General features: G+C 32.9%; 2 protein-coding genes and 1 long non-coding RNA gene across 9 annotated transcripts; 2 read left to right on the top strand and 1 right to left on the bottom strand.

The window, feature by feature from the left end:
- Positions 1-1392: 1392 nt before the first annotated feature.
- Positions 1393-5185, bottom strand: LOC7488165 (protein N-terminal asparagine amidohydrolase). 5 transcript variants are annotated; one of them, XM_052455799.1, is made up of 9 exons: positions 4977-5182; positions 4537-4710; positions 3950-4014; positions 3744-3843; positions 3592-3630; positions 3300-3491; positions 2472-2650; positions 2156-2275; positions 1393-1883 (listed from the first exon to the last, which is right to left on the bottom strand). In XM_052455799.1, exons 1-9 carry the CDS (start codon positions 5019-5021, stop codon positions 1850-1852), a joined length of 948 nt encoding a protein of 315 aa, XP_052311759.1. In that variant the 5' UTR covers positions 5022-5182; the 3' UTR covers positions 1393-1849. The 5 variants fall into 5 exon arrangements, with proteins under 5 accessions (XP_052311759.1, XP_052311756.1, XP_002313470.2 ...); XM_052455796.1 differs by having other exon boundaries at positions 1393-1806; positions 3950-4044; XM_002313434.4 differs by having other exon boundaries at positions 1393-1806; positions 4977-5181.
- A 2872-nt stretch (positions 5186-8057) lies between these two features.
- On the top strand, positions 8058-10501 carry LOC7489295 (uncharacterized). 3 transcript variants are annotated; one of them, XM_024608980.2, is made up of 3 exons: positions 8058-8343; positions 8863-10155; positions 10274-10501. In XM_024608980.2, the coding sequence occupies exons 2-3, from the start codon at positions 8955-8957 to the stop codon at positions 10345-10347; spliced, it is 1275 nt and encodes a 424-aa protein (XP_024464748.2). In that variant the 5' UTR covers positions 8058-8343; positions 8863-8954; the 3' UTR covers positions 10348-10501. The 3 variants fall into 3 exon arrangements, with proteins under 3 accessions (XP_024464748.2, XP_024464747.2, XP_002314225.4); XM_024608979.2 differs by having other exon boundaries at positions 8911-10501; XM_002314189.4 differs by having other exon boundaries at positions 8059-8343; positions 8863-10501.
- A 168-nt stretch (positions 10502-10669) lies between these two features.
- LOC127905770 (uncharacterized) lies at positions 10670-14006 on the top strand. The gene is made up of 2 exons (XR_008060107.1): positions 10670-12950; positions 13782-14006. It is a non-coding gene; the product is annotated as an uncharacterized LOC127905770 (long non-coding RNA).
- The last annotated feature ends 9651 nt before the right edge of the window (positions 14007-23657 follow it).

Genomic DNA, 23657 nt, shown 5'->3' on the forward strand with positions numbered 1-23657 from the left:
GTAATGTCTCGATGAACACCACAAGAAAAAAAAAAAGACAAAATAGAGATGAATTACCAGAATTCAAAGATTATGAAAAAAAATAATGAAAGCAAGTAAATAAAATTACAATGAAAAACAAGTAGATAAAGATACATTGAAGAAATTAAAGAATTGGAATTGCATATATGAGTCTGACTGTTTTTTTAAGTAATTATGTAGTCTTTATATATTAGTATAAAATTTAAATCCTACCTAAATATTCAACTATAATCCTATATAGATATCGATACCAAACAAAGAAACTTTATTAAATTTTAATGCAAACTAAATTATTCCCATATCAATACAACATGAATTCAAAACTAAGCTTATTTTATGAATTATGTTTAGTTATTTTACCGAGGAATTCTACTTGGAATAGAATTAAATTTTTTAGTTAATCCTGATTTTTTATGAGTATTCAAGCTCTTGTGGTTAATCATTGTTTTTTGATCCATCGTGATTTTTGATTACTTAGTTGATCGCTTCAAAACTCTTGATGATTTTAAACTATTTGAGCATGATTAAATCAACTTTATTGTACTTAATTAATTTCAACTTTTTTTTATATAGTTTTGTTGTGAACAATCATTTTTCTTTCATGATTTATATATGAATATTTATTTTTGATGTAAATACATTTCCATTGATGTTAAAAACATTTTGGGTAGAGAAGGGATTACTATAATGTTTTCAAAATTTGAGTGGACAGTATTATTTCATGATATCTCAGGAATAATTTATACACAAATTATATTTTTTAAATAAGAAAAAAGAAGAAGAAAAAAGGGAAAAGGGAAAAAAAAAGTATTGGTTCGTCCAAGTCTTGGTTCCATCAAAATACAGACCCCCAAAAAGCAGGGCTCGACAGTGCCCTTCCGGCCATAGCCCATGGACTTCGGGCACCCAAAGCAAGTTCAAATTTTTTATCGTCTTGGAGTCCATGGGAAAAACCAGCTCAAGACCCGGGAATCATCAAGAGACGACGGCTAACAACTAAGAAAAGTGTTTATCATAGCTTCACTCTTGTAGTTTAATGAAATCAATTAATTAATCTTTACTTTTCAAATCCTTTTATAATTTAGTCCTTTTTTCAATTTATTTTGTTATTTTCTCTTTTGAAGAATGGACACAAGAATACAAAAGCAAGTGAGATGAGAAGAATTGAATAAAGACGGGATTTTTGGAACAAAAAACTACTAAATTGAGGATGGTCAATGCAAGTCAAGGGACTAATTTATTATATTTATACACTACAAGGACTAATTAAACTAGTTTTGATAAACTAGAAGGGCTAAATCACAGTTGACTTTTAAGAAAAAAACATGCTTAGGTACTTCCACTTACCATGCTCAGGACAGCAAAACCACCTATCCCAAAGACGAATAAATTTTACTGAGCAAACAAACTGTTTTTCAGAGGATAAAGATGATCATAAGCTATACACATCAACCAGTTGATAGCTTGCATCTCAACCCTGTTCCGACAGATTGCAAATGAGATGCCAGAAAATTCAAGTGATTTAATCATATGTCTCGATGATAACATAAACATCGGATATCATATTACTAATATCTTAAATAAGGATAGGCATGAAAAATGATATTCATCGGTAAGATCTAAGTCATCTGGAGAGAAGTTTGAGCTCCATCTTCATTCCAAGAATCCTGTGGTGAAAATAAGCATCTTTTCCAGGATCCATCAGCAGTCCATTCAAACACACGTGGATGCCTCGTAGGGAATGTCAAATTCCAGAGTGGTTGTTTGATCAAATAATCCCACTGCCTGAAAAGTGGAAAATCTTTCAGTCTGCACTTATCATTTGTATCTACAGAAATCTGCCGGTTAATAAACATTGCAAACTGCAAGTGATCAGCCAAGTTTTGTTTGACTAAGATAATTCCAATATGAACAAAACCATAAAGATTAAAAAAGCTATAAATTCAAATAATTTAATAAACAAGATTTTTAAAGCTATCATGGCTACCTCATCTAAGGCTATCCAGGCTTCCAAAATACAAATACTCAAATCTGTTGATATTCACTATGAATAGACATTGACCAACCATTTTTCTGATCATGTTCTAGTGCCCAAGGCAGACAGTGAGAAGGCATTCTTTTAAAACATGCTCACCTTCTTAAATTATCCACAAATTCAGGGCCCTCGGCAGAAGGTGAAGTAGAGCACTCAAGGAGGATCTCTTCATCAGAAAGATCTTGCAGTGTCAAAGCAACATGTACTTGCCAAAATGTCCTGCACAGTAGTTAAAGGAACACAAACATCAAACGTTTGGTACATTAACTTCAGAGTTTAGCCACAAGCACGAGACCAGATACAGTCTGTAGAATAGAAAATATTATGCCAATCACTATGCAGGCTACTGCTTTTGGAGAATTTTAATTTATGATGCAATTAAATCAAAATAAAAAGCTCAGTAGCAACCCGATACCAAGAGCATGGAGCAATCACAAATCGATCATTTTGAGTATCATAGGTCTCCAGCAACTTTCCGTTCCAAGTGGGGTCCTCATTGGAAGCAGAGATTCGAATTCTTCTGACAATTTCATCTGGGCATCTCGTAGTTCTATCAAAACTGGCTGGGATGACGGATCCAGTGGATGTTTTTACCTGACAAAGTTCAGAGAAACATCAGACTCTACATTGCCAAATCTTAACAAATGTTTCGACAACATAAAACAATGCTATTCATTATCTTGTCCTAAAACTAAGAGAACAAGACATTATAAACTTTTGATAAACAAGTACAGTTCATACTTGAAATAAGTTGGAACCACCTTGCAAATTCATTAAAAAACAGCATTTGATACTAACAAATGGTTGAATGCTTTTTGATGAATTTAAGCATCAGATTTGCAGTCATATCATCTCCGGTATCAAATTTTGAGTTTCTAACCAGTCTTCTAGTATACTTTAGTTTTCTTGGCTGAGACACCAAAGGCTGCAAAATATAACTTGTAGAAAATTCTCAGCATGAACTTGTATACAAATGGTGCTAAGGGCATGTTGGTAATAAGGTATATCCAAGAAATGCTGTCAAAGAAATTCCTATGCTAGCTAGTTCTCGCCAAAAGGGAGTGGATACTTTGCTATACAAGTCATGAATTTCAAGTCAAAGAAAAATGGTTTCCATGGGGTACGTACCAACTATGATCTCTCATTCAATTATTTCCTTCACAGAAATAGAATCTAAAATTGTCCTATGAAATCAATGCAGATATTTAAGATGACGATGGACAATTTTAAAGTTGAACCTAACCAGAAACCCATTGAAAACTGGGTATGCATTTCCTTGAGAATCCCTTTTGGTGTTATGCCCAAGGACAAAGAGAGTTTGGATGTGAAACTTTTCCTTTCCCTTACGCAGATTTTCAATTATTTTGGTACACAAAGGAAAGGAATAGCCATCCCCTTTTGCCTGGGTTTCAGACCTAGTGGAGCCGTTAGCTTGCTGCAAACAAATGGCAATACATTCGCTTCAATCATTTTGCCTCAAGATGTAACTAGATCTCTAGAATATCAATAAAAAAGAAGAGGTTCCTGGACCAGACTTTAGGTAAGACATCTTCAAAACCACCAATCAAATGTACCTGCATTTAAAAATCACAAGAATGGATTACTCCAAGAAAAATAAATGAACCAGTGAAGAGAAGTTGTGAGTAAAGCAACAAAATTGTGAGGTAGAAAAGGAATAGATTAATACATCCAAGTCATCATCAAAATTTTTGTCAACAACAATTGACAACATTTGGGCGAGGCCAATATCGACAACTTTTGTAGAATCCATATGGGCAACTGAAGTCCTGCAACTCATAAAATGCCAAAATGCAGAGTAAAAAATAAAACAATTAATATCATCAGCAGTAAAGTTCTGAGCACTTTCCCATCTCTTGGAAAATCGATTCTTACATTCCATTTCTCTGGTTTCGAATAACAAGGCCCACGCAAGTAGTTGCTTCATCAGTGCCAATAAACTTTACATGCAAGGAAGGAAAAAGAAACATCTAAAACAGTAAATGAAAAAAAAAAAACTTACAGCGTATTAAGACAAATAACAATTTAGAGAGAGAAGAACAAAACTTGTTTCAAACTCACGAGAAAGAAACATAAGATGATTCATAGAGATTTAGAACATGTTTCCCATGGTAAATGAGTCCATTACAGGGATTTGAACTGAAAATATCAAAGAAGGCCACATTTGTTTCACGAGAGTGCCATGAGAAATCATTATTACTAGATAAAGCCACAAATTTATGACTATTTCTACACATAGTTTCATAAGTTATCAAACAGGTAACATCTTTTGTTACCCGCACACATATTGCTGCTGAGATTTCATTGTCAATTTAGAAAAGAAATGTAATCAATGATGAAAATATTTATAAGATGCAATCACAAAAATTTAAACTGGGGACAACAGAAAACTTAGAGGTACGAACTTTCTCAGACATTTACCCAGGGATAGCAAATAAAGAGCACGGCCAAAAAGAACGTACATCTATAAGTGCCGGGTCAACTGTTGCGAATTCTCTTTGGAAGACATAAACCCACCGACCCTGCAAAGCATACTCCTTTGATGCTGATAACTTCACCTCCTGCATAGCCTCGAATGAATTGGAGGCAGATACCAACTTGGGGTGTTCCAGCAAGGTTACTAGGGCACCCCTTTCCTATTTATCATAATTATAAGTTAAAGATCATTGAAAACAAATACTATATATAATAAGAACTTCAATCAAATAGAGTAACAAAATAGATTAAACAAAAACACAATCTTTTTCAATGATTTAAGCATATGGGCACTAATTTCTTTCTCCTACATTTTGTAAGCAACCAAACAGAGCTGTTTCTTTGTACTAGAGAGTGTTGGTATGTTAAAGGAAATGGATTTTTCGAAACACGAATTAGAAAGTTAACAAGAGATGAAGCAAGTTACCTGAGAGGAATCGGTTGGAAATGTAAGTCCATCTACGAAGATCATGACTTCTCAATTTGTTGTTGAAAAGAGAAAACAAGAAACTTTGTAACAAGAAGCAAGCAAGCAAAAGGGACACCTTTTCTGCTTCTGCTCCTTCTTCTTCTTCTTCAACCTCCTGAGCCGCATCACCAAGGATTCCCTTCTTCCAATTTATCTTCTTTTCCATGAGAAGTAACAAATTAAATAATTTTACCCTACACCTATAGGCTATAAGATTTTAACCAATTATGCCCCTCTAACTAACCTCTTCTTAAATAATTTATGTTAAAAATAAAAAAATATTTTCAATTAAAAAATATTTTTATAAACATTCTTTATAATAACTACAATGATTCTGGTAATAAAATCTGATTTTAACATAAGTACCATGTTGGTCGGCACTAAAAAACAAAGAAAATTAAGGTGATGTTCGGTAATATCGCTGTGGATGAGTTAATTGAACTATATAAATTTATGTTTGATTAAAAATCGAAACTGTGTTTTATTTTGATGGAATTAATGAAGAATTTGAGGTTCAACTCAGTCTGAAAAAAAAGCAAGAAAAACCACAACCGTGTTTACTGGAATTGCTCTCCACAGTACCATAAAATGTTTGAATTCAAATGGAGATATAGAGATACGGTTAACAGTTCGGGATTAAAGTGTTTACTTTCATGTGATTTCAAGTTTGAATTCTGTGGTTATTAATATAATTGTTACTGGAGGTTTATATTATCATTAACTTCAGAGTTCGTGGGATTAGTCGAGGTACACATATACTGGCCCGGGCATCTAAAAAAGAACTAAAAATTTAGTTTTAATATATGAAAATTAGTCAAGAATGTTCAAAACAGTGAGAACTAAAAAGAAAATATTTTTGTGCGCTGCATACATCACATAATTCTGCTGTAAAGAATTTGTAAGTTGAAAAAGTCATCTCAATTGAATTTAATAATTAGCTACTTGATTAGCTTCCGTGTTGACTGCTTGTAATTTGTACAAATACAAAGGCATTATTGAGTAAATTGCTTGAATTCAAACTCAATTGAAATAAATTCCATATGTGAAAGGTTGTCTTGTAGTTTTTATGTTAAGAAAAGAAACTAATTATTTATTAGATCCGAGTCTTGCAAAATTAAGAGAAATATATTTTAATTATAGATTTATATACCGTTTAACATTGTGGTTCAATCATTCTTTTAAAAATTCTTGAGTTTTTTTAGTTTTAAATTAATTTTTTAATATTTATAAATTATTTTAATGTGTTGATATTAAAAAATAAAAAAATTATTTTAATATATTTTAAAATAAAAAACATTTTAAAAATTAATTACTATTACTTTTCGAACATCACAATCCTTTAAAGAAAGGGATAATGTTTGTCGAAATGCAATTCATTTGTGTATAAAATTATTTGTTACGTGATTTTAAGTTCAAACTAGCTTTAAAACTTGTGCTATCGCCACCGTATATTGAATTTCATGTTAAAGTTTAATGCGGTAAAAGAATACATCAATATAATATATATTTTAATATATCATGATTTTTTAATGAAAAAAAGATGATGTTTACATTTAATTATATATATATATAATTAATTAACCTTGAAAAAGTTTTTTTTATAAATTAAAAAATACAGGAATAATTTGCTTGCGCTACTTTACATTTATAATTTTAAGTTAATTTATAATGTAAAATGAACAAAATAGTTATATCATGCATGTATTTTCATGTATCATTTTTTTTTAATTGAGAAAAGAAAAAATATTTTTTATACTTTTTATAATAAATTAGAAAATATATGAATTAATAAATTTAAAAAGAGTTATTAATACTAATTAAATGTTAAAGGAGGAAGCTAATTTTTCTAGAAAAAATAAAAAAATATTTTACATCACTGTCCTTTTTATTTTAAAAATCTTATTCATTTTATCTTAATGGGTAGTTATTGTTTCTAATAACAAATCATTTCTATTTTTATGAAAACCTCTTTCAAATACAATTAATTCATATAAAATATAAGAGGAATTGTTTTTGGAAGAAATCAAACTAATATCTTTGAAATATCATGCAACTAAAAAATTATGAAAAGATAAATCATTATTTTTTAAAAAACTAAACTAATTTATTTTGTTTAAGAAATAAAAAAAAGAGCACAAATCGCTATTTAAATGGAAACAATTAATTGAAAGAAAAAAAAAACAAAAAGAAAAAGAAAAAGAAAGAGGTCAAACATTAATAGACCAAGGCACGTACATGGCCTGAATACAAAACCCTAAGGGCGCCTAGGCCTTGAAACTCAGGCTTATGACTATTATTTTATTTTATTTTTTGTGCATGAGTGGACAATGCATCTTCTAATACTAATTTTTTATTTTGCTTTTTTAAATCATACAACATGTCACCTGTTGTATTATTTTTTTATTACCTCTAATTACCGTTTTCTAACAACTCTCCTTTTCATTTCTCAAACTCAAGAACTAAAAAACTAACAAATTTAATTTCTAGAGTAAAATAAAGATTGTCAAGAACTTGAGATTAACCATGTATTTTCTTTGTGTTTTGTATTCAAGTCTTTATTCTTTTAATTTGTTTTTTCTATCATAATTTCAAACTAAATCTCATCTAATTTGGCCATAAAAAATTTAATTAAAATTAAAAAATAAAATGATGAAAGAAAGGGTAGGTGTTTCACTGATGTGAAGCACCCTACTAAATCCCACTTCTTTTAATAGGAAAATAAAAAAAATAAAATTAACTATAAAATAATGTCAATTTTCTCAACAAAACTTCTATATCATGAGAATATAATTGCGGGTGATTTAAAAAGAAAACCTAAAAAAAACTCTATAAATTGCTATTTAAATCTCAATAGTTGCCATTATGGAGTCAATTTTCACTCAATTTGATTTTTATAGTTTTTTTTATCTTTATTTGAGGTTTATAAAAATTATAATGATTATATATTATAATCACTATCATTGAAATTATATTTTTATAAGAAAAAGAAAAAAAAAGAGTATATAGACCAAAATGGAGATTTAAATAAAGTAGAACCACCAAAAAGTTTAGTAGCTGCCAAAAGAATCCAATCCAACAGGACCGAAGCTCCTTAACCTGATAGTTTGTTGCCAAAACTCCAATCACAACGCCTCAAACATCAAGCTCAGCGCACAAAACGACAGCATTTTATACCCATCTGGCCTTGAACATGAAAGCACCTGTCAATAAATCCCATAAATAACCACCGCCGCTTGCTTTAACTTTCATTGATTGCTACAAAATGATTGTATCAATGAATCTTTTACCATGAAGAAGACCTGAGCTGATCATCTGCTTCATACAGGTTCTTATTCTTTTCTTTCATCTCTTTCTTTTCAGTTTCTTGATTAATATTAATATTGTGGCTCAAAACGTTAATGGGTCTCTCTTTTTTTCCTAAAAAAGAGATTGAAGAATGAAAAGGAGAGAACTTTCAATTTATAGTCTTTTTTTTTTCTAGTAACAAAATCAATGATAAGGGAAGTTTTTATTGAGCTGATTTTGGATTTTATTTTTTCATTTTGGTTTGGATATTTCTTAATTCTTTTTAAGCTGATTCTGAGTTTGTTTTATGTTTTTTTTTTGAGTATGTAGGGAGGGTTCAGTTTTAGTAGAGTTTGGAATTCCCCCTCTAATTTACTGATTTAGAGAGTGATAATTATCTCATTTAGTTCTTGTAGTTAGTTTAAGATGATGGGAAATTTCAGTTTCTGGTTAGAAGTTTGTTTCTTTTTCTTTTTTGCTATGCAACTGATTCAAAAGACATGAAAATGCGAGTTTTTACCTGGATGAGTTAAGAGACTGTTTTTATTGTTCTTTGCAGGGAAGGGTATAGGAATTTTTTTAGTGACTTTGGTTTGTGTTCTTGTAGAAAGAATTTTGAATCAGAGTGTCGTAAAATTTTGACGAGGAATAATGGATCTTGATTTGAACGAAGAACCTTTATACTCTTCCAATGATTCGCTGTTGGGACTCACAACTATGTGGAATGAATTAGAAACCACCAATGGTCTTATAGAAGAACGTATCAGGCAGCTTGAAGCAGTTACTTTCAGGGCTAGGCAACGACAGAGATGGAGACAAAGTCACATCACCCCTCAAACGGTGAGTATTTCTGTGGAACCAGCTACCATTAATGTTCGCAGTGAAGGTAGACTGCTTATTGGGGAGGCTAGTGTTGCTACTGAAGAAAGGAGAGATGAGATGAATAAATTTGGCAAAAGGAATAGTGCCTATTTGTTAGCTAAAGCATTAGGCAGGAATGGGAATGGTAAGGAGGCCAGAAGTGATAGGAGTGTATTTGATTGTAACATATGCCTTGATATGGCACAAGATCCTGTATTAACTTGTTGTGGACACCTGTTTTGTTGGCCATGCTTCTATCAGCTGTCGTATGTTTACTCAAATGTGAAGGAATGCCCTGTGTGTATGGAAGAGGTTACAGACACAAGCATTATTCCAATTTATGGCAATGGAAACAGTAATGATAACAACAAGCACAGGTTGAAGGAGTCTGGCTTGAAGGTTCCTCCTAGGCCTTCTGCACAAAGAGTTGAGAGTGTGAGGCAGCAACTCATTAATCGCGGTGTATTTTCTTCTTCAATTGAAGAAAGGATGCGGCATTTTGGCAATGTGCTCATTGCAATGGGGGAGATACCTCGATCAGAAGATCTTGATGATACTCATCTTGAATCTCAGAGAATCAGTTTATTGGAAAATCAAGCCATTACTTCTCTGGCACTGCCTTCCACAGGGGCAGAGGTAAGCCAGGACTACCATTCTGTTCATGTTTCAAGGTTATTGTTTCAAGGAGCAGCTTCACTGTCCTCCTTTTCATCGGCAGTGAATTCTGCGATGAATTCTGCAGTGGAATCTGCAGAAAGATTAGTTGAGGACCTTGAGGCAGTTTTGCACAATCATCGTGGGAGAAGAAACCACCATCAATCTTCACGTCCTGCTGATAGAGATTCATTTTCAAGCATTGCTGCTGTTATTCAACCTGACATCCAGAACCTGGATACAGTTGCTGATGCTGATTCTATGTTGCCTCATTCTGCTTCGTCTTCCAGGCCTGATGATGCTGCCACTGTTTCACAATTGGAAAGCCATAGCATGGGTACTGATATAGAAAGCAATTCTACCGTGCCCATTTCGTCGACTTCTAGTAGAAGAAATCTAGTTTCTAGGCTTTCAGAAGTGGACATTAGCTTACAAACAAATCCTTTGTCTTCCAGGAGAAGAATTGAAGTTTCCAGAGTTTCAGATGCAGACAATGGACAAAACCGTGGGCGTAGAAGGAGAAGGTTGAGCTGATGTAGCCATAGAAATAAGGGCTAAATTGATAACATGTTCCTTGTCTGAGTACTGTTATTTAGTTGTGTTGTTGGAAACTAATACATCTTTGTTTATGAAGAAATGTTTGCCAATTCATTTATTGCATGCATATTGCAATTTAAGCAAAATATCAGGATAACACTACCAGTGTTTATACTCTTGCTGCTATATATTTTTTTATTTGGCTGTTTCATTGACAGTTCTTGTGGTTTCTTACCGAAGTATGCAGTGTCATCCTTGATTGCATAGTACGGTGTTTTGTAAGGCAGAGAGCAGCTATTTAACTGGTAAGTGTATGAACTCTTAGTGAAAGATTCATTTGGTTCTCTTTACCTATAGTTATATACAATGTACTTGTTCAAAAGTTTTATTTGGTTGTTGATTTTCTTTTTGGTAAGTTTATGAACTCTTAGTGAAAGATTCATTTGGTTTTCTTTGGCTATAGTTATATACAATGTACTTGTTCAATAGTTTTATTTGGTTGTTGATTTACTTTTTGAGTTTTTTGCTTCCCTGTTATTTTGTATGTGATATCTTTTTGTTGACCTTAACGAAGACCCATGATGTTAAGTTCCCGCTTGCAACAATGGTTTTGTGATGATTTATCATTGATCACTCATTTCATGCTTATTGAAATAAATCACTTATATTATTAGTGGTGGTTAAGACCCAGGATATCATGTTAGGCAAGAAAAAATGGTGATATGATGATTTATCATTTACTGCTCATGCATGTTAAGATGTTATGTCTGTTAACTGGTAACCTGCATATTTTTTGTTTTGAATTTATATGTAAAAAGAAAAAAGAATTTTTCTTGATTGCTTCAAAACTCCTTTGGCGTCTACAGGTCTGGACTTTAAGAATGATTGTAGTTTTCTTGAAATGATTAAAACTGCTAATGTGCTTCGTTGCTTTTGAGTAATGTCAGGACATGTTCATGATCTGTAGAAAGTTGTTTTTTATTTAACAATTAAATGTCTCAAAATGCAAAATGAATTTAGAATTTTTTCTGACGTGTTATTGTTGCATTCTCCAGAACTTGTACAATTTTATGTATTTTTGTTTGGTAATAAAAGTTAATTGACAGAGCATAGAATAAAAGGAGTATAAAATCTAAAACCAGAAAAACATTAACTGTAGGCAGACAATACGTCATGAAATAAGCTACACTTTGAGGGTAAGCAAGTTTAAGAACACAGCAAAACAGAATGGAAACCAAGGGTTTAGGGTTGTCAGACCTTAAACCAGCTAAATAATGATCAACTGAGACCTATTTAAACTCTTCTAGCATAAGCTAAAATGACTGTTTTGTCCCATCCATAAACACCATGTGTCAAGTCCTAATTTCACAGAAACCAGCTTTCTAAAGATTAGGGTAAATTTGGCAGACTATCAGACAATTTAAATGTTAGAATACTCAAACTTCAAAGAAAATAGTTTTGACATTTTAATTGTTTTTCTAACAACTCTCTGTTCTCTTGGAACAGACATAAAAAGAAAAGCTGTCTGCAAGTTTTAACAACTGTCTGTTCTCTTGGAACAAACACATGACATAAAAAGAGAAGCTGTCTGCAAGTTCTTTGTGTCTAAAATAGTATTTAAGATTGAAACGTTGGCTTTTATTATCTTTATGTGTCTCAAAATGCTTTCTATGCTGATGTAGAGGAATTTTATCTGACAACAAATTTAGTGGAAAATCCTGCTCATTTGACTTTTATTCCTTGATTTATTGTAATTAAAATGAGTCTCATTCTCTAATTTCTTATTGGGGTGATTTTACCAACAGAACGGAGAAATTTCATTGTTGCTAGAAAAACACGTAATAATAGAAAAGTGATTATTCTATTCTTTGTGACGCATGCATGTTTTGCTTTGGTTAATGATTAGGTTTGTTTGGATTTTTATTGATGCTCAAGATGTTGTCAAATTCTAATACCAAACAAGTGACTGAAAATTGCAGAAGCCCTATATCCTTTCTTAGAACTGGTTTAATCTTTTAACTTAGTGTTGCATTTTCATGGGCTTTTTTTTCTGGTTGTGATGCAGGAGAATTTTTTCCGAAGTGCAACCTTATATTAACGGATATAATTTTCGATCTGATTGTTGGATTCAACTAAAATTTTGCTAGAAGATTCTATAGGCCTTATTTGCTATTGGTTTGAAAATTTTGTAGCCACCTAAGTTCAGGAAGACTTTCAAATAAGGCTTAAAAGTTATTATTTAGGATTTACCATATTTTCCTAGTTAATTTAGGATTATTTTTTCTATTTTATTTAGAACTCTTTTATTATTTTTTGGCATTGTTTAGTATATAAACAGCTTAAAAGTGCTGTAATATTGAGTGTTGATTAAAAAATTATTGAGTAATAAAACTTCAAGTTGAGGTTCTTGTGTAAAAACCCTATTCAGCTTTAATTCTATTCTTATTTTTGCTTGTCTTCTTGTTTGTGTTTTCGTCTGCGTCAGGTTGTCGCTTTACTGATGATTTAAACTGCTGCAGGTACAAGTTATTGTTAACCAGCTTGAAGCAATGACAGTCCACATACCATTATATCATTTGTTTTGGGGGTAGAGAGGTAAATTGCTTCATATTAAGCGCTGATCTTGTTTGTGCATGCAACTTTGAGAATAAGATTGGCATTCTTGCTTATAATTTGAATTTGAAGATTTTATTCCGATTTCCTTTGGTCTTGTAAAGCGAGAAGGATAAGTGCTCAAGTTTGAATCCCACCTCTAATTGTCAATTCATTGATAATCTCTTTAAAAAAGAGAACATGAATAATCACATTCGGTTGCATTGAGTTGAGTGTCTTATGATATGATCAAATATAGTGGTGAAGAGATATTCCTATAGAGTAGTGATTCATTATTGGTGAAAGAGTGAGTTCACATACTATGCTTCTCAATAACTGAAGTGAACCTAAACGCATGCCACTTTGCTGGTGGATTATATAAGAGAGGTATTATTAGGTGTGTAAAAAGGGTTTGTATTAACAATAAAGTCAAGATGCATCTCTCATTTTGAAAGTTAATGAAAATTCTGTTTGATTGGTTTTACCATCTGTTATCGTGAGTTTCCTATCGAAGTGTTTGAACAGGATTAGCAATGGAGCATGTGTGCTGGAATTGGAATTAGTCCACTAAACCCAACATGGCTGTCCTGCTATGATGCCTTGTTCTAACTATATGCTAGGCTTCGGTTTTGGGCTTTCTTGATTTCTAGTGCAATTATGATTTTGATAGGTCAAATCAGACAATTTTATTAGCATTATTGCTCAGCACCCTTACAACTTTTATGGTCTGCCTGATATCAGACTTTCATTGATTGTATAATATTCACAATTATCATTTCATGAGATCCTAGCTAGATGATTGATTAAAGATTTTTAGTTTAATTCTTGCTGTAGGTTTGTCTTCAATGAACTAACAAGTCATGATGTGATGATACATGTCATATCAAACTGCCTGATTATGGTTTGATCATCAAGCACTCATCATTTCATGAAACCCATAGGCTTCATAGCAATATGATTTTTGTCTCTAATGATGTTGTTGCATTTGTGTCTCTGTTAACAATATATTCACCAAAGGATGGCTGTAAACTATAATGATTTTATACAGAAAAAAAATAATATTTAGCTTAAACGTGCCTTGTATGAGTTGTCTGGTCAAGCATGCCTCTAACTATTCTTTCATTTTCGATGCAAGCAAAGAAAAAAACAGGATATGAACCCTACAAGCCCTGCCAGTTGGGGAACCACCTTATAATTACAACAGTTTGAGGTAGGAGTTTTCTTCTAAACCTTGTCTGTGTCTGTAGCAACTTGCATGTATGGACCCACCTTATAAGTGCATGTGTGGTGATGAGACGATAGGGTAGGGATGACTGAAAATGAGAAAAAAAGGATTTGTCTCCTAAATTCTTAATGATACTGTACTAGACAATGGTTATGATTGAACCACCCTAGAGAGCGTCTGTTTCAATACATCCCTCCTTGCATGCATAACTATAGATATCGCATCTTCACCTCCTTCCCATTTTATACATTGTAGCAAAACTGGGCAAGAGTAATTTACTTATATTGGACTATGTTGTACGCATAAAAGGGTGGTTTTAGTCGTCATGTTCAAAATTTTATCCTACCTTCATTTGTGAGATACCATGTTGTCATGCCCTACATTGCCTCCAGACTTTTAGTTTTTCCTTTCTTATATCGTACCATCCAGTGTCTCACTAGTCAGTAATGTTATGGGAAAAAAAGCATGGACAAAACTGCTAAAAGTGGTGCTTATAATGTTGAAAAAAAGCAGAGCTAGCAAAAATGAACATTTCAGTGATATCAAAGGTTTTTGTGCCCCTTTATGAGCTTTGACAAAGCAAATAAGATGGTTTTTTGTTTAGTCACACCGGTTGATTCTTCAAAATTTGATGGAGTGGAAATTTTCGTTGAGATATCAATGATTGGAGGTGCGCATGTTGAGTCCATTTTCTCTGCCATGTCACTTTGTACAAATCTCAGTGGAAGAAGTAACATGTTGAAGCTTTTTTCTTCATTCGTCAAAACTTTAATGATAGAGAAATCAATGATTGGCATTTGTTGTCTATGAAAAAGTTTATTATGACTTAATGCAAGATTCTAATGCAGATAATGAACCCTCACCTTTATGATAGTGTAGTGTTTTTCACGTTAATTCCTGTATCAAATTAAGAAATGAAATCTCTTTATAGTTGAGTTTTATATATATATATATATATATATATATATCAAATTTGATATTTGAATTTAGTGGTCATTTGACATGTAATTAGTAATATAATTAACAAAACAGCAGGGTGATTAAGAAAAATAATGAATGTGAGAGAAAGGGATGCGATGACAAGGATTGTCTGTGCGCTGTACGCACGCGTTGTAACAGCTGATGCTGACATTGTAAAGATGGCCCAAACTATTTTTTAGACTTTTTTGGAGCCTTTTCTACCATCTGAAGAGCACCGTATGGAGACAAGAAGGTCCCCACTACTATTGATTTTTAAGTTATTCTAGATAGATAAAATGTGGAGTTGGTGATGGCAATTTTACGCAGTCCATCGACTATCCATAATGTGTATAGCTGGGCTGAATTATGTACATAAACCCCGATCATATTCATAATCATAATTCTCTTCAAAAATCTCAAGTTATGATCCACTTAGAACAAAATATATACCAAGTTCAAAACATTTTCTAAATATTGTTGATAAAGGAAGAGGAATGAGGTTATAACAAGCAACAATAAGAGGTAATAAGAAAAGTGACGATGGTAGGCGAGATAGATGCCTAAAGTGTTCATGATGGGTAGTGGTGTTTAAAGAAACTTGCTTGTATGTAATATTTGTATTATTTGACCTGATTTAATTTATTAAAATTAGATAATGTGGATATTACAGATGATAGTAGTACAAAAAACCCCAAAAAATAGATATTATTGGTCGTGTGGTGGGTTAGGATTTTTAAAATCTGGTCAACCTAACTCAACTTGTATATCCTATACTCTTCTAGTTTTTATATTTGAAATTTACGGATTTGAATATTTATTTTTATTTTATTTAGAAATGTTTCGGTTTCAAGTTTTGTTGGTGTATTTTTTTTTTAGATTTCTTTAACCTTAAAAAAAAAAGAGGTTTGTCTCTTTGCTGGAGAGAAAAGAAAGGTAACTAGAATTTAGTGGTGATATAAGGTATAATAGTTTCATGACACCTACAGTCCATATTGTAGGCCTACTTTCAAATGCAAATCCATGAAAATTAATAATATAAGCTCAACTTGTAGATATTTGTAATATCCATAAAAAAATAGTCTTAAACCAATATATTCAACCCACTTATATCTAAAAAATATTGAACAAATTAGATTTATAATTTGTAAAATATTAAAAGTTAGATTGAATATAATTATAAGCTCTAACTTGATCCAATGATATTCATGAACATCTATGAAGGCTGGGACAACACCGTTACCATGTTCCATTCAATTTACTTGGATCAATCACACACGTAATAATTGGGATAAATTGGGCAGTTAGCACACAAAATAAAAAAAAATTAGCGAATTGACATAGAAGCAAAAAGTTTTGGCGAAATAGCAAAGTTTGACCATGTCGTGTTTCAAAAGCACGACAAATGTCCCGCTTCTAAAGCGCGACATGATCAAACTGTGCTATTTCTAGCTCAAACGGTTGACCAGTTTGTAATGGTAAGTGAAACCGGTCAACCAATTTCAAAAATAACAAGGAGAATCTCAAAACTGCCAAAAACAGGGGGCCTCGATGAGATTCAAAAATAAGATTCGGTGGTCTGCATAGTGACGTAGTCGTTATTATAAGGAAAACAACCTCCAAAAACTTCCGTAAAAATTTGAGCATGATCCAATAGTCGGATCAAAATTTATGGCCTTTATAAGCTGTTATTCTGGTTTGGCGCGACCAGACATCATCTTGGGCCTAAACCTGTCTTACTAGTCCATAAATGCATCTGCTAGGCCATCCATGTAATTTGTTTGAGGAAGATCTTCATTTAGTTATGACAGACTCATACTTGACTACTCAGAATCACCCACTACTGTGTGAACAATAACTTTTTGATATTTTATTTGAAATCTATTTTTTAGTTTACAAGTTGAAAAAAGATGTAAATTTTGACTCTTAAAACATATTTGAAAGAAAAACTTCATAAAACATAGTTGTTGTGCTTCTGTATAACGACATTTAGTAAATGTCACGCTTCTGAAGCGTGACATGGTCAAATTGTGCTATTTCATCAAATATTTTTGAAATAGTGTTATTCTATCAAATTTTTATGTTTACAGTGTAATTTTATAAAAGATCCTAATAATTGCATATTTTGTGGAACACAAAATTATGAGGTCAAAACAAATAGTAATTGATAATCCTTGAAAATGCTCTTCCTTTCAATGAGATAATTTTTTTACTATACATTATAACTATGCGAATTATATATTAAACCATCGAAATGATTTTTATTAACATATAAATTTATTTGAAGATTTCTTCTACTATTGATTAAAAATATATAAAAATCACCAAAATATGAAACAATATGTGATTCCATCTCTATTAACATTATGAATTCATTAATAACAAATTAAAAAAGTAGTATTTTCTTCTTTAAAATGAAAAAAAAACATTTGATATATATATATATAAGGAGTGAATTTTTTTTTCTTTTATGTTAATATTTATGTTTTTTTAATCAAATATTGATCCCAAACATGCATTAGAGAGTTCCAAAGTTAACCAAAGGGGCCTTTTGCATGTATCAGACACCAGCCACCAGCTGTCTTGGTTAAGAAAAATGGATTTGATTGTCAGAACCAAAAGATTAACTGATTATCCAACACATAAGTCTTGTTTTCAAGCTACTTCAATTTTTTGAGACATTATTAATGGCGTCATTTGTGGAGAGTGATAAAAAAGCCATCGATAGTTCTTCCAGAACTGGTTTATTGACGTCTCTAATCACCATTAAAGAAAGATAATCAAAACACTCATGCAATTGAGCATGCCACTAGCCTTTCTACAGTTATTGACACTTCTTTTCCATTAGAGCTCTAACAACTCTTCAATAAAAAGAAAAGGTTATGCAACAATTTGATTGCCCTAAGTTAGTATGGTTTTTCTGCTTGCCGATGGGCTTAATGAGACAACCAAATTTGGGTCAGACATTTGCCAACTTCAAGAATACAGTTGGAGCCTCAAGATTTGAGAAAGCTTTCAATAAGTACGAGTGAAATGTTGGTTCAAATAATAAAACATATAAAGTCTGTTTGTTAACCATCCAGCAGACATCTATTAGAGAACCTCCATTCTTTTTTTTTTGAGCTGAGATAATGATCTCAACAAAAATGCCATTAAGACAATTATGCCTCAAAAGGAAATAAAAATGTATCATGATCAATGACTAAGAATGTAAGTTTCTTGTATACGAATTAAATTATTCACAGTAAAAATGTCTTATTTTTCTTTAAGTGATATCCAGGGTAACAACCACATAATCTTTCAAGGATGAGATGAACTCAATCTTCCTAGTGTGATTTCACAATTTACCTTGAAAAAGGTGGATTTGAAGCCTCCCTTGTACGATTGTGAAACTCTTTAAGAATGAGATTGACATGATATCTCTCCGGGTCACCAACCACACAATCTTCCAAGGATGAGATGAACTTAGTCTTTCTAGTGCGATTGCACAATTTACCTTGGGAAGGATGGATTTGAAGTCTCTTTAATGCGATTGCACAACTCTCCAAGGATGAGATTAACACGACATCTATCCAGGGCAACGACCATACAACCTTCAAAGGATGGGATGGACCTAGTCTCCCTAGAACAATTGTATAATTTACCTTAGAAGAGATGTATCTGAAACCTTCCTAGTGCGATTGCATAACTCTTTAATAATGAGATTGACACAATATCTGTTCAGGGTAACGACTTTACAACCTAGCAGCAAAAAGCTCAGCCCTCAAACCATTTTGGTTGGTCTTCGCCTCAAGAATCTCCCACTTCAGAAAATCCACTTGATTTATAGACGGTATAAAGCAATTTGTCATTGGAGCCTAACTAAAAAACAATGCCTTGTATTTGTTCTTTCAATGTTGAATAAGCCATCTTAAGGCTTTTCAGTTCGACCCTTATAACAACTTTTTTTTTTTTTAGCTGCTCAGAGGCAGTTTGGTTTGTCAAGTTTGTGGTGATGGCCTCCTTTATATGATTCCTCTTAATCACCCAATGCTTCTTAAAATGAACGCACATTATAAAAGTTTTTCAAAAAACAAGTGTTAGAAAGAATAGTCACATAATTAACTAAACAAAAGGTAAACATGAAGGTTCCTTACATTAGATATTATTTGACCAGTTAGATTTAAATGACAATTATAGCTTTCATTAGATTCCATTGAGATGTCTGATAGGATGGTGAGAATCGTTTTTAGCAATCTCACCACCTCAAGGTTAACCTCTCCAATACATGACCGGGTGCCAACAACATGAAGGTAAACATGAAGGTTCCTTACATTAAACATTATTTGACCAGTTAGATTTAAATGACAATTATAGCTTTCATTAGATGCCATTGAGATGTCTGATAGGATGGTGAGAATCGTTTTTAGCAATCTCACCACCTCAAGGTTAGCCTCTCCAATACATGACCGGGTGCCAACAACATCCTCCATAAGTTTCCTCTCCTCCTCAATCAAGGTGGGGAAATTAAAGGGAGCTTGGCCAAAGGTGAGGTTGATAAAAGCATCTTCGAACTCAGTTTTCTCAAGAACAACCCGAGTAGAAGGCCTAGTTACTGTAGCCTCAACCGGCAAAGTGGAAAGTTGAGGTAGAGGAAATGCCACCATAAGAGCCTTTACAATCAAGACTAGAACATTGGGCTCCATAGGGTTGGAGACCCTTATCCTCTTAAAGCTGATAACAGTGCCTACGATCACTTCATGGAGGGGTCAAATCTACTTGACCCTTAGATGGGGAGTATGACTTCCCCCGACTTCATTTTCTATAGGAGTTCTGACTCTCACTATTGTTTCCTTAGGAACAGAGCTACTAGGAATAGAGAGTTCATCAACAATGATGGGGTAATTCTCCATCACCTTTTCAGCCCTACCTTAAACCAAGACAAGAGATGAAGACTTATTTGGTGAACTCTCTTCTGCAAACCTCGATAAAGTTCCTCCCACTCTTTCAGTTGTTATCCCTGCATAAAAAGGAGAAGTTAGTAATAAACTTAGCAATAAAGCGAGAATAAGGAAACTACATACTTTGCAAAGCAGCCTGATAATATCCTTTGGCCATCCTATTGACTTCATACTCGGTTAAAGTCAAGGCCAACACAACACATGTTTTCTTCTCATCCGAGTTTAGATGAGGCTTGCAATTTACATTTGGGGGAAGAACTTTCTAATGATGAGAACAACCCTAGATTTACTGCATTCCACTTCTAAAGTTGATTAGCCCGTTATACCTCACTGTCAACTATCTCCCTTCATTTTTGACATGCGCAAACTTCCCTTACAGAGTTCCCTTCATGGTTCATGTAGGTTTATTGGAAAAGGTGAAAAACTAATGCATTTTGTTGCTGCCATCGATGTCAACAACCAAATAATAGAAACTTTTGAAGACATTAATCGTAAGCTTGATTCCGACGAGCCCACAAAACTTATCAAAGGTGGACAAAGTGATCCCTCTATCTGGATGCGGTTGGCATAAACCCAACTGGTAGTATTTGAACACTTCCCTCACGAATCCTTGGAGAGGGAAGGAGTATCTCATCACATACATGCAAAAAGGGGTTGTAATCTCAAAATAACCCTAGACATAGCCCATAGTCTCCCGATTGATACGCTCAACCTGGTCAGGTATCTGAGTTATGTACTCCCTTGGCTGAAGGCGAGAAACGAACTCTATGACCTTTATGCCTATAGTGTTAGGAACGTCATCCTCAGGGGTTTGAGGTAGCCTCCCCTCTATTGTAATTCCTTGGTAATGGCAAAGTCAAAGATATTTTTTCCTCTAATAAAGTCAAATATATTTTTTCTCTAACAAAGTGAGATATATTTTCCCTCTGAATAAGTCAGAGATACTTTTCTCTTTTATAGAAAAGATGTTGGAATGCGATCAAGAAAAAAGTGAGAATAAGCTATAAAGACCTATTAGGTCCTTAGAAAAGAGAGCTCTAAATCTCTATTCTATACTGCATATATTTTTTTAGAGTTTCTCTCTAAAATATCATTATCTTTTCTCTAAAAAAAGATACTTAAGTATCAAAGAGTTTCAAACTTCGCTAAAGAAGATCTTTTGTAAGTATCAAACATCAACCACCTTGGCTAGAGAGAATGAATTTGATTGTCAAAATCAAGAGATTAACCGATTAATCAACACATAAGATTTGTTTTCAAGCTACTTGGATTTTTTTGGGACATTATCAATACCAAACACCACCCAAGTGTGGGGTTGTTTTGACCGGGATATAATGAGTATGTTTTAGTGGATGTTGCCGGTATGGGTGTTGTTCTCGAAGGAATTGTTTGTGGAAACTTTAAGAGGCAAAGTTGGTCAATGTTCTTTATTTCCATTCTATAGTCCATTCGGTTGCCTTCGAATGAAATTGTCTTCAATGGAGCTCGATCTTCAAATAAGCAGTTCGAGATAATCATTCTTTGTCTTACCACTTGGCGTTGATGTATGTTCACAGGTTTCCAATACAGTGCTGAAGACCTATTAGGCCATCGAGAACCAATTTCATGAATTCACCTTCTGTCAATATGCTTAAATGTAATACAAAAGGATCATCTATCGGCAAGCTAAGGTTGGCAGGTTTAGGTTTCCAATACAGTGAGGCTGAACTTTTGGCAATCAACAAAGTTCTGCAACTGTCTGCTGCAGAGGACTCGATGTTTTGGGCATCGAAGTTCTTGTCAAATCAAATTCAACAGTTGCTATCTTTTGGATCAGAAACAAGGCCAGGAGACCTTAGAAAGTGGAGGTAATATCGGATGCATAAATGAGTCCTGAAGCAACCTATGACATGTTCAATCTCTTCGATCTAACAACAGAGAGGATTCTGTAGCAAATTAAGGTGTCTGGAGAAAGGAATTGCTAATCACTAGGTTTTGAGATCCCAAAACCTTCTAAACAGGCTTCCTTATCCTTGATGGCAATTAGCCATTCCTCTGTCTTTGAAGTTTGTTGCTCTACATGCTTATCACAGAAAAAAATTAAAAAAAAAACAAAAAACTAGGCAATACTTCGTATATAAATTAGTATAACAGATTGTTAAATTCCAGATTTTCTTTGATCTTTCAACTTATTTTCTTTCTGAATCTTAACAGCCTGAACTTGTGAAATGGCAGCTAACATATGCATAATTTGGACTCCCTGGAGGAATATACCTGGTAGTCGCTCCATGAAAAATCAAGGAACTAGAAATCCATTTTTTTGCTTGGTTGGTACTGGGTCGAGTTTCATTTCTTCTCTGCTCAAATCCGTCCAGCACTACGTAGCAAAACCTTCTACAATGCACACACAAGTTTTAGGATTAATGGAGCTCAACGCTTTACAGAATCACCGATAATGTGAAGTGGTGTGCCTTGTTGTTCAGTTCTCCGAAAAAAGTAAATGTCAAATATCAAGCATAGGACTCTAGTTCCAAGCTGCAAAACATCGCAAAGCTCGGAAGTATAAGAAGAGAGGGATTGCAGTATTCTATACTCGAATTAATGACCAATTAATTAAAATTTATTAAGGAAAAAAAACATTCAGTTAAAAGGACCAAAGTATAAAACAAAAAGGAATATCATGGTCAATCTCAAGTTTACTAAAAACAGTTATGTTTAGTCCACTACCTTTTCTTTCTTGCTATGTAATTCCTATAGTTTTTTTAATTTTTATTTTAATTTAAAAGTTCATTTTCTTAACATTTTATTCTACGAGTTTGAGAGAAAAATAAAAAATCACTGAAAATCAAATAAAAAAATTTCTCTAATCCCGATCTATCTTTTCCAACAAGATTAAAGTTAAAAAAAACTTCTCAATAACACTCTTCTTGTTAAGAGGAATCTAAGGACCAATGACATAAAGATTAAACTTTTTTGTTATTGAATTGTGGCTAAAAAACCACTTTCTCTCTCCTCTTTTATTTTTCATCAACTTTCTCTCTCATTTTTTAAACTCGAGAACTACTTGATAAGTCAGTTGTTGATTTTTGTCTTAGCAAAGAGAAAAGTGTTCCATCATGCAAAGCACAAGTTTATTTAAAATATCATAGCTCAAAAGAAAAAATTTAAGTACAAGCTAAATAAACTTATTTATACCAGGAAAAAACATCCTAAACAATTATGAAAAAAATAATAAAAGAGTATTATTCCAAATAGAAAAAAAATCCTAAATCAACTAGAAAAATAATGCAATTCTCATATAATAACTTCTAGACCTTATCGCAAGGCTTTACTGATATTTGATTGATCTGAAATTTTAACCCAATATAAAACAAGACCTCTGAAAATTTATAGTAAAATTTTATCATTATCCAACGGTCAAATAAAAAATTATGCTTGTTAGTATAAAACTATATACTAAAAAAATCAGCCTAAAACCAACTTTAACTCTCCTAAATAAGCATGAGAATCTTTGTAATAGATGCTTCCTCTTAGTTTCCTTGTGAAATTAAGAAAACTCCCAAAATTAGTTGTTGAATATCCATCATCATTAGAAAAAAAAAATCATTT

This window comes from Populus trichocarpa, chromosome 9, assembly GCF_000002775.5.
Source record: "Populus trichocarpa isolate Nisqually-1 chromosome 9, P.trichocarpa_v4.1, whole genome shotgun sequence".
Taxonomy (NCBI): domain Eukaryota; kingdom Viridiplantae; phylum Streptophyta; class Magnoliopsida; order Malpighiales; family Salicaceae; genus Populus; species Populus trichocarpa.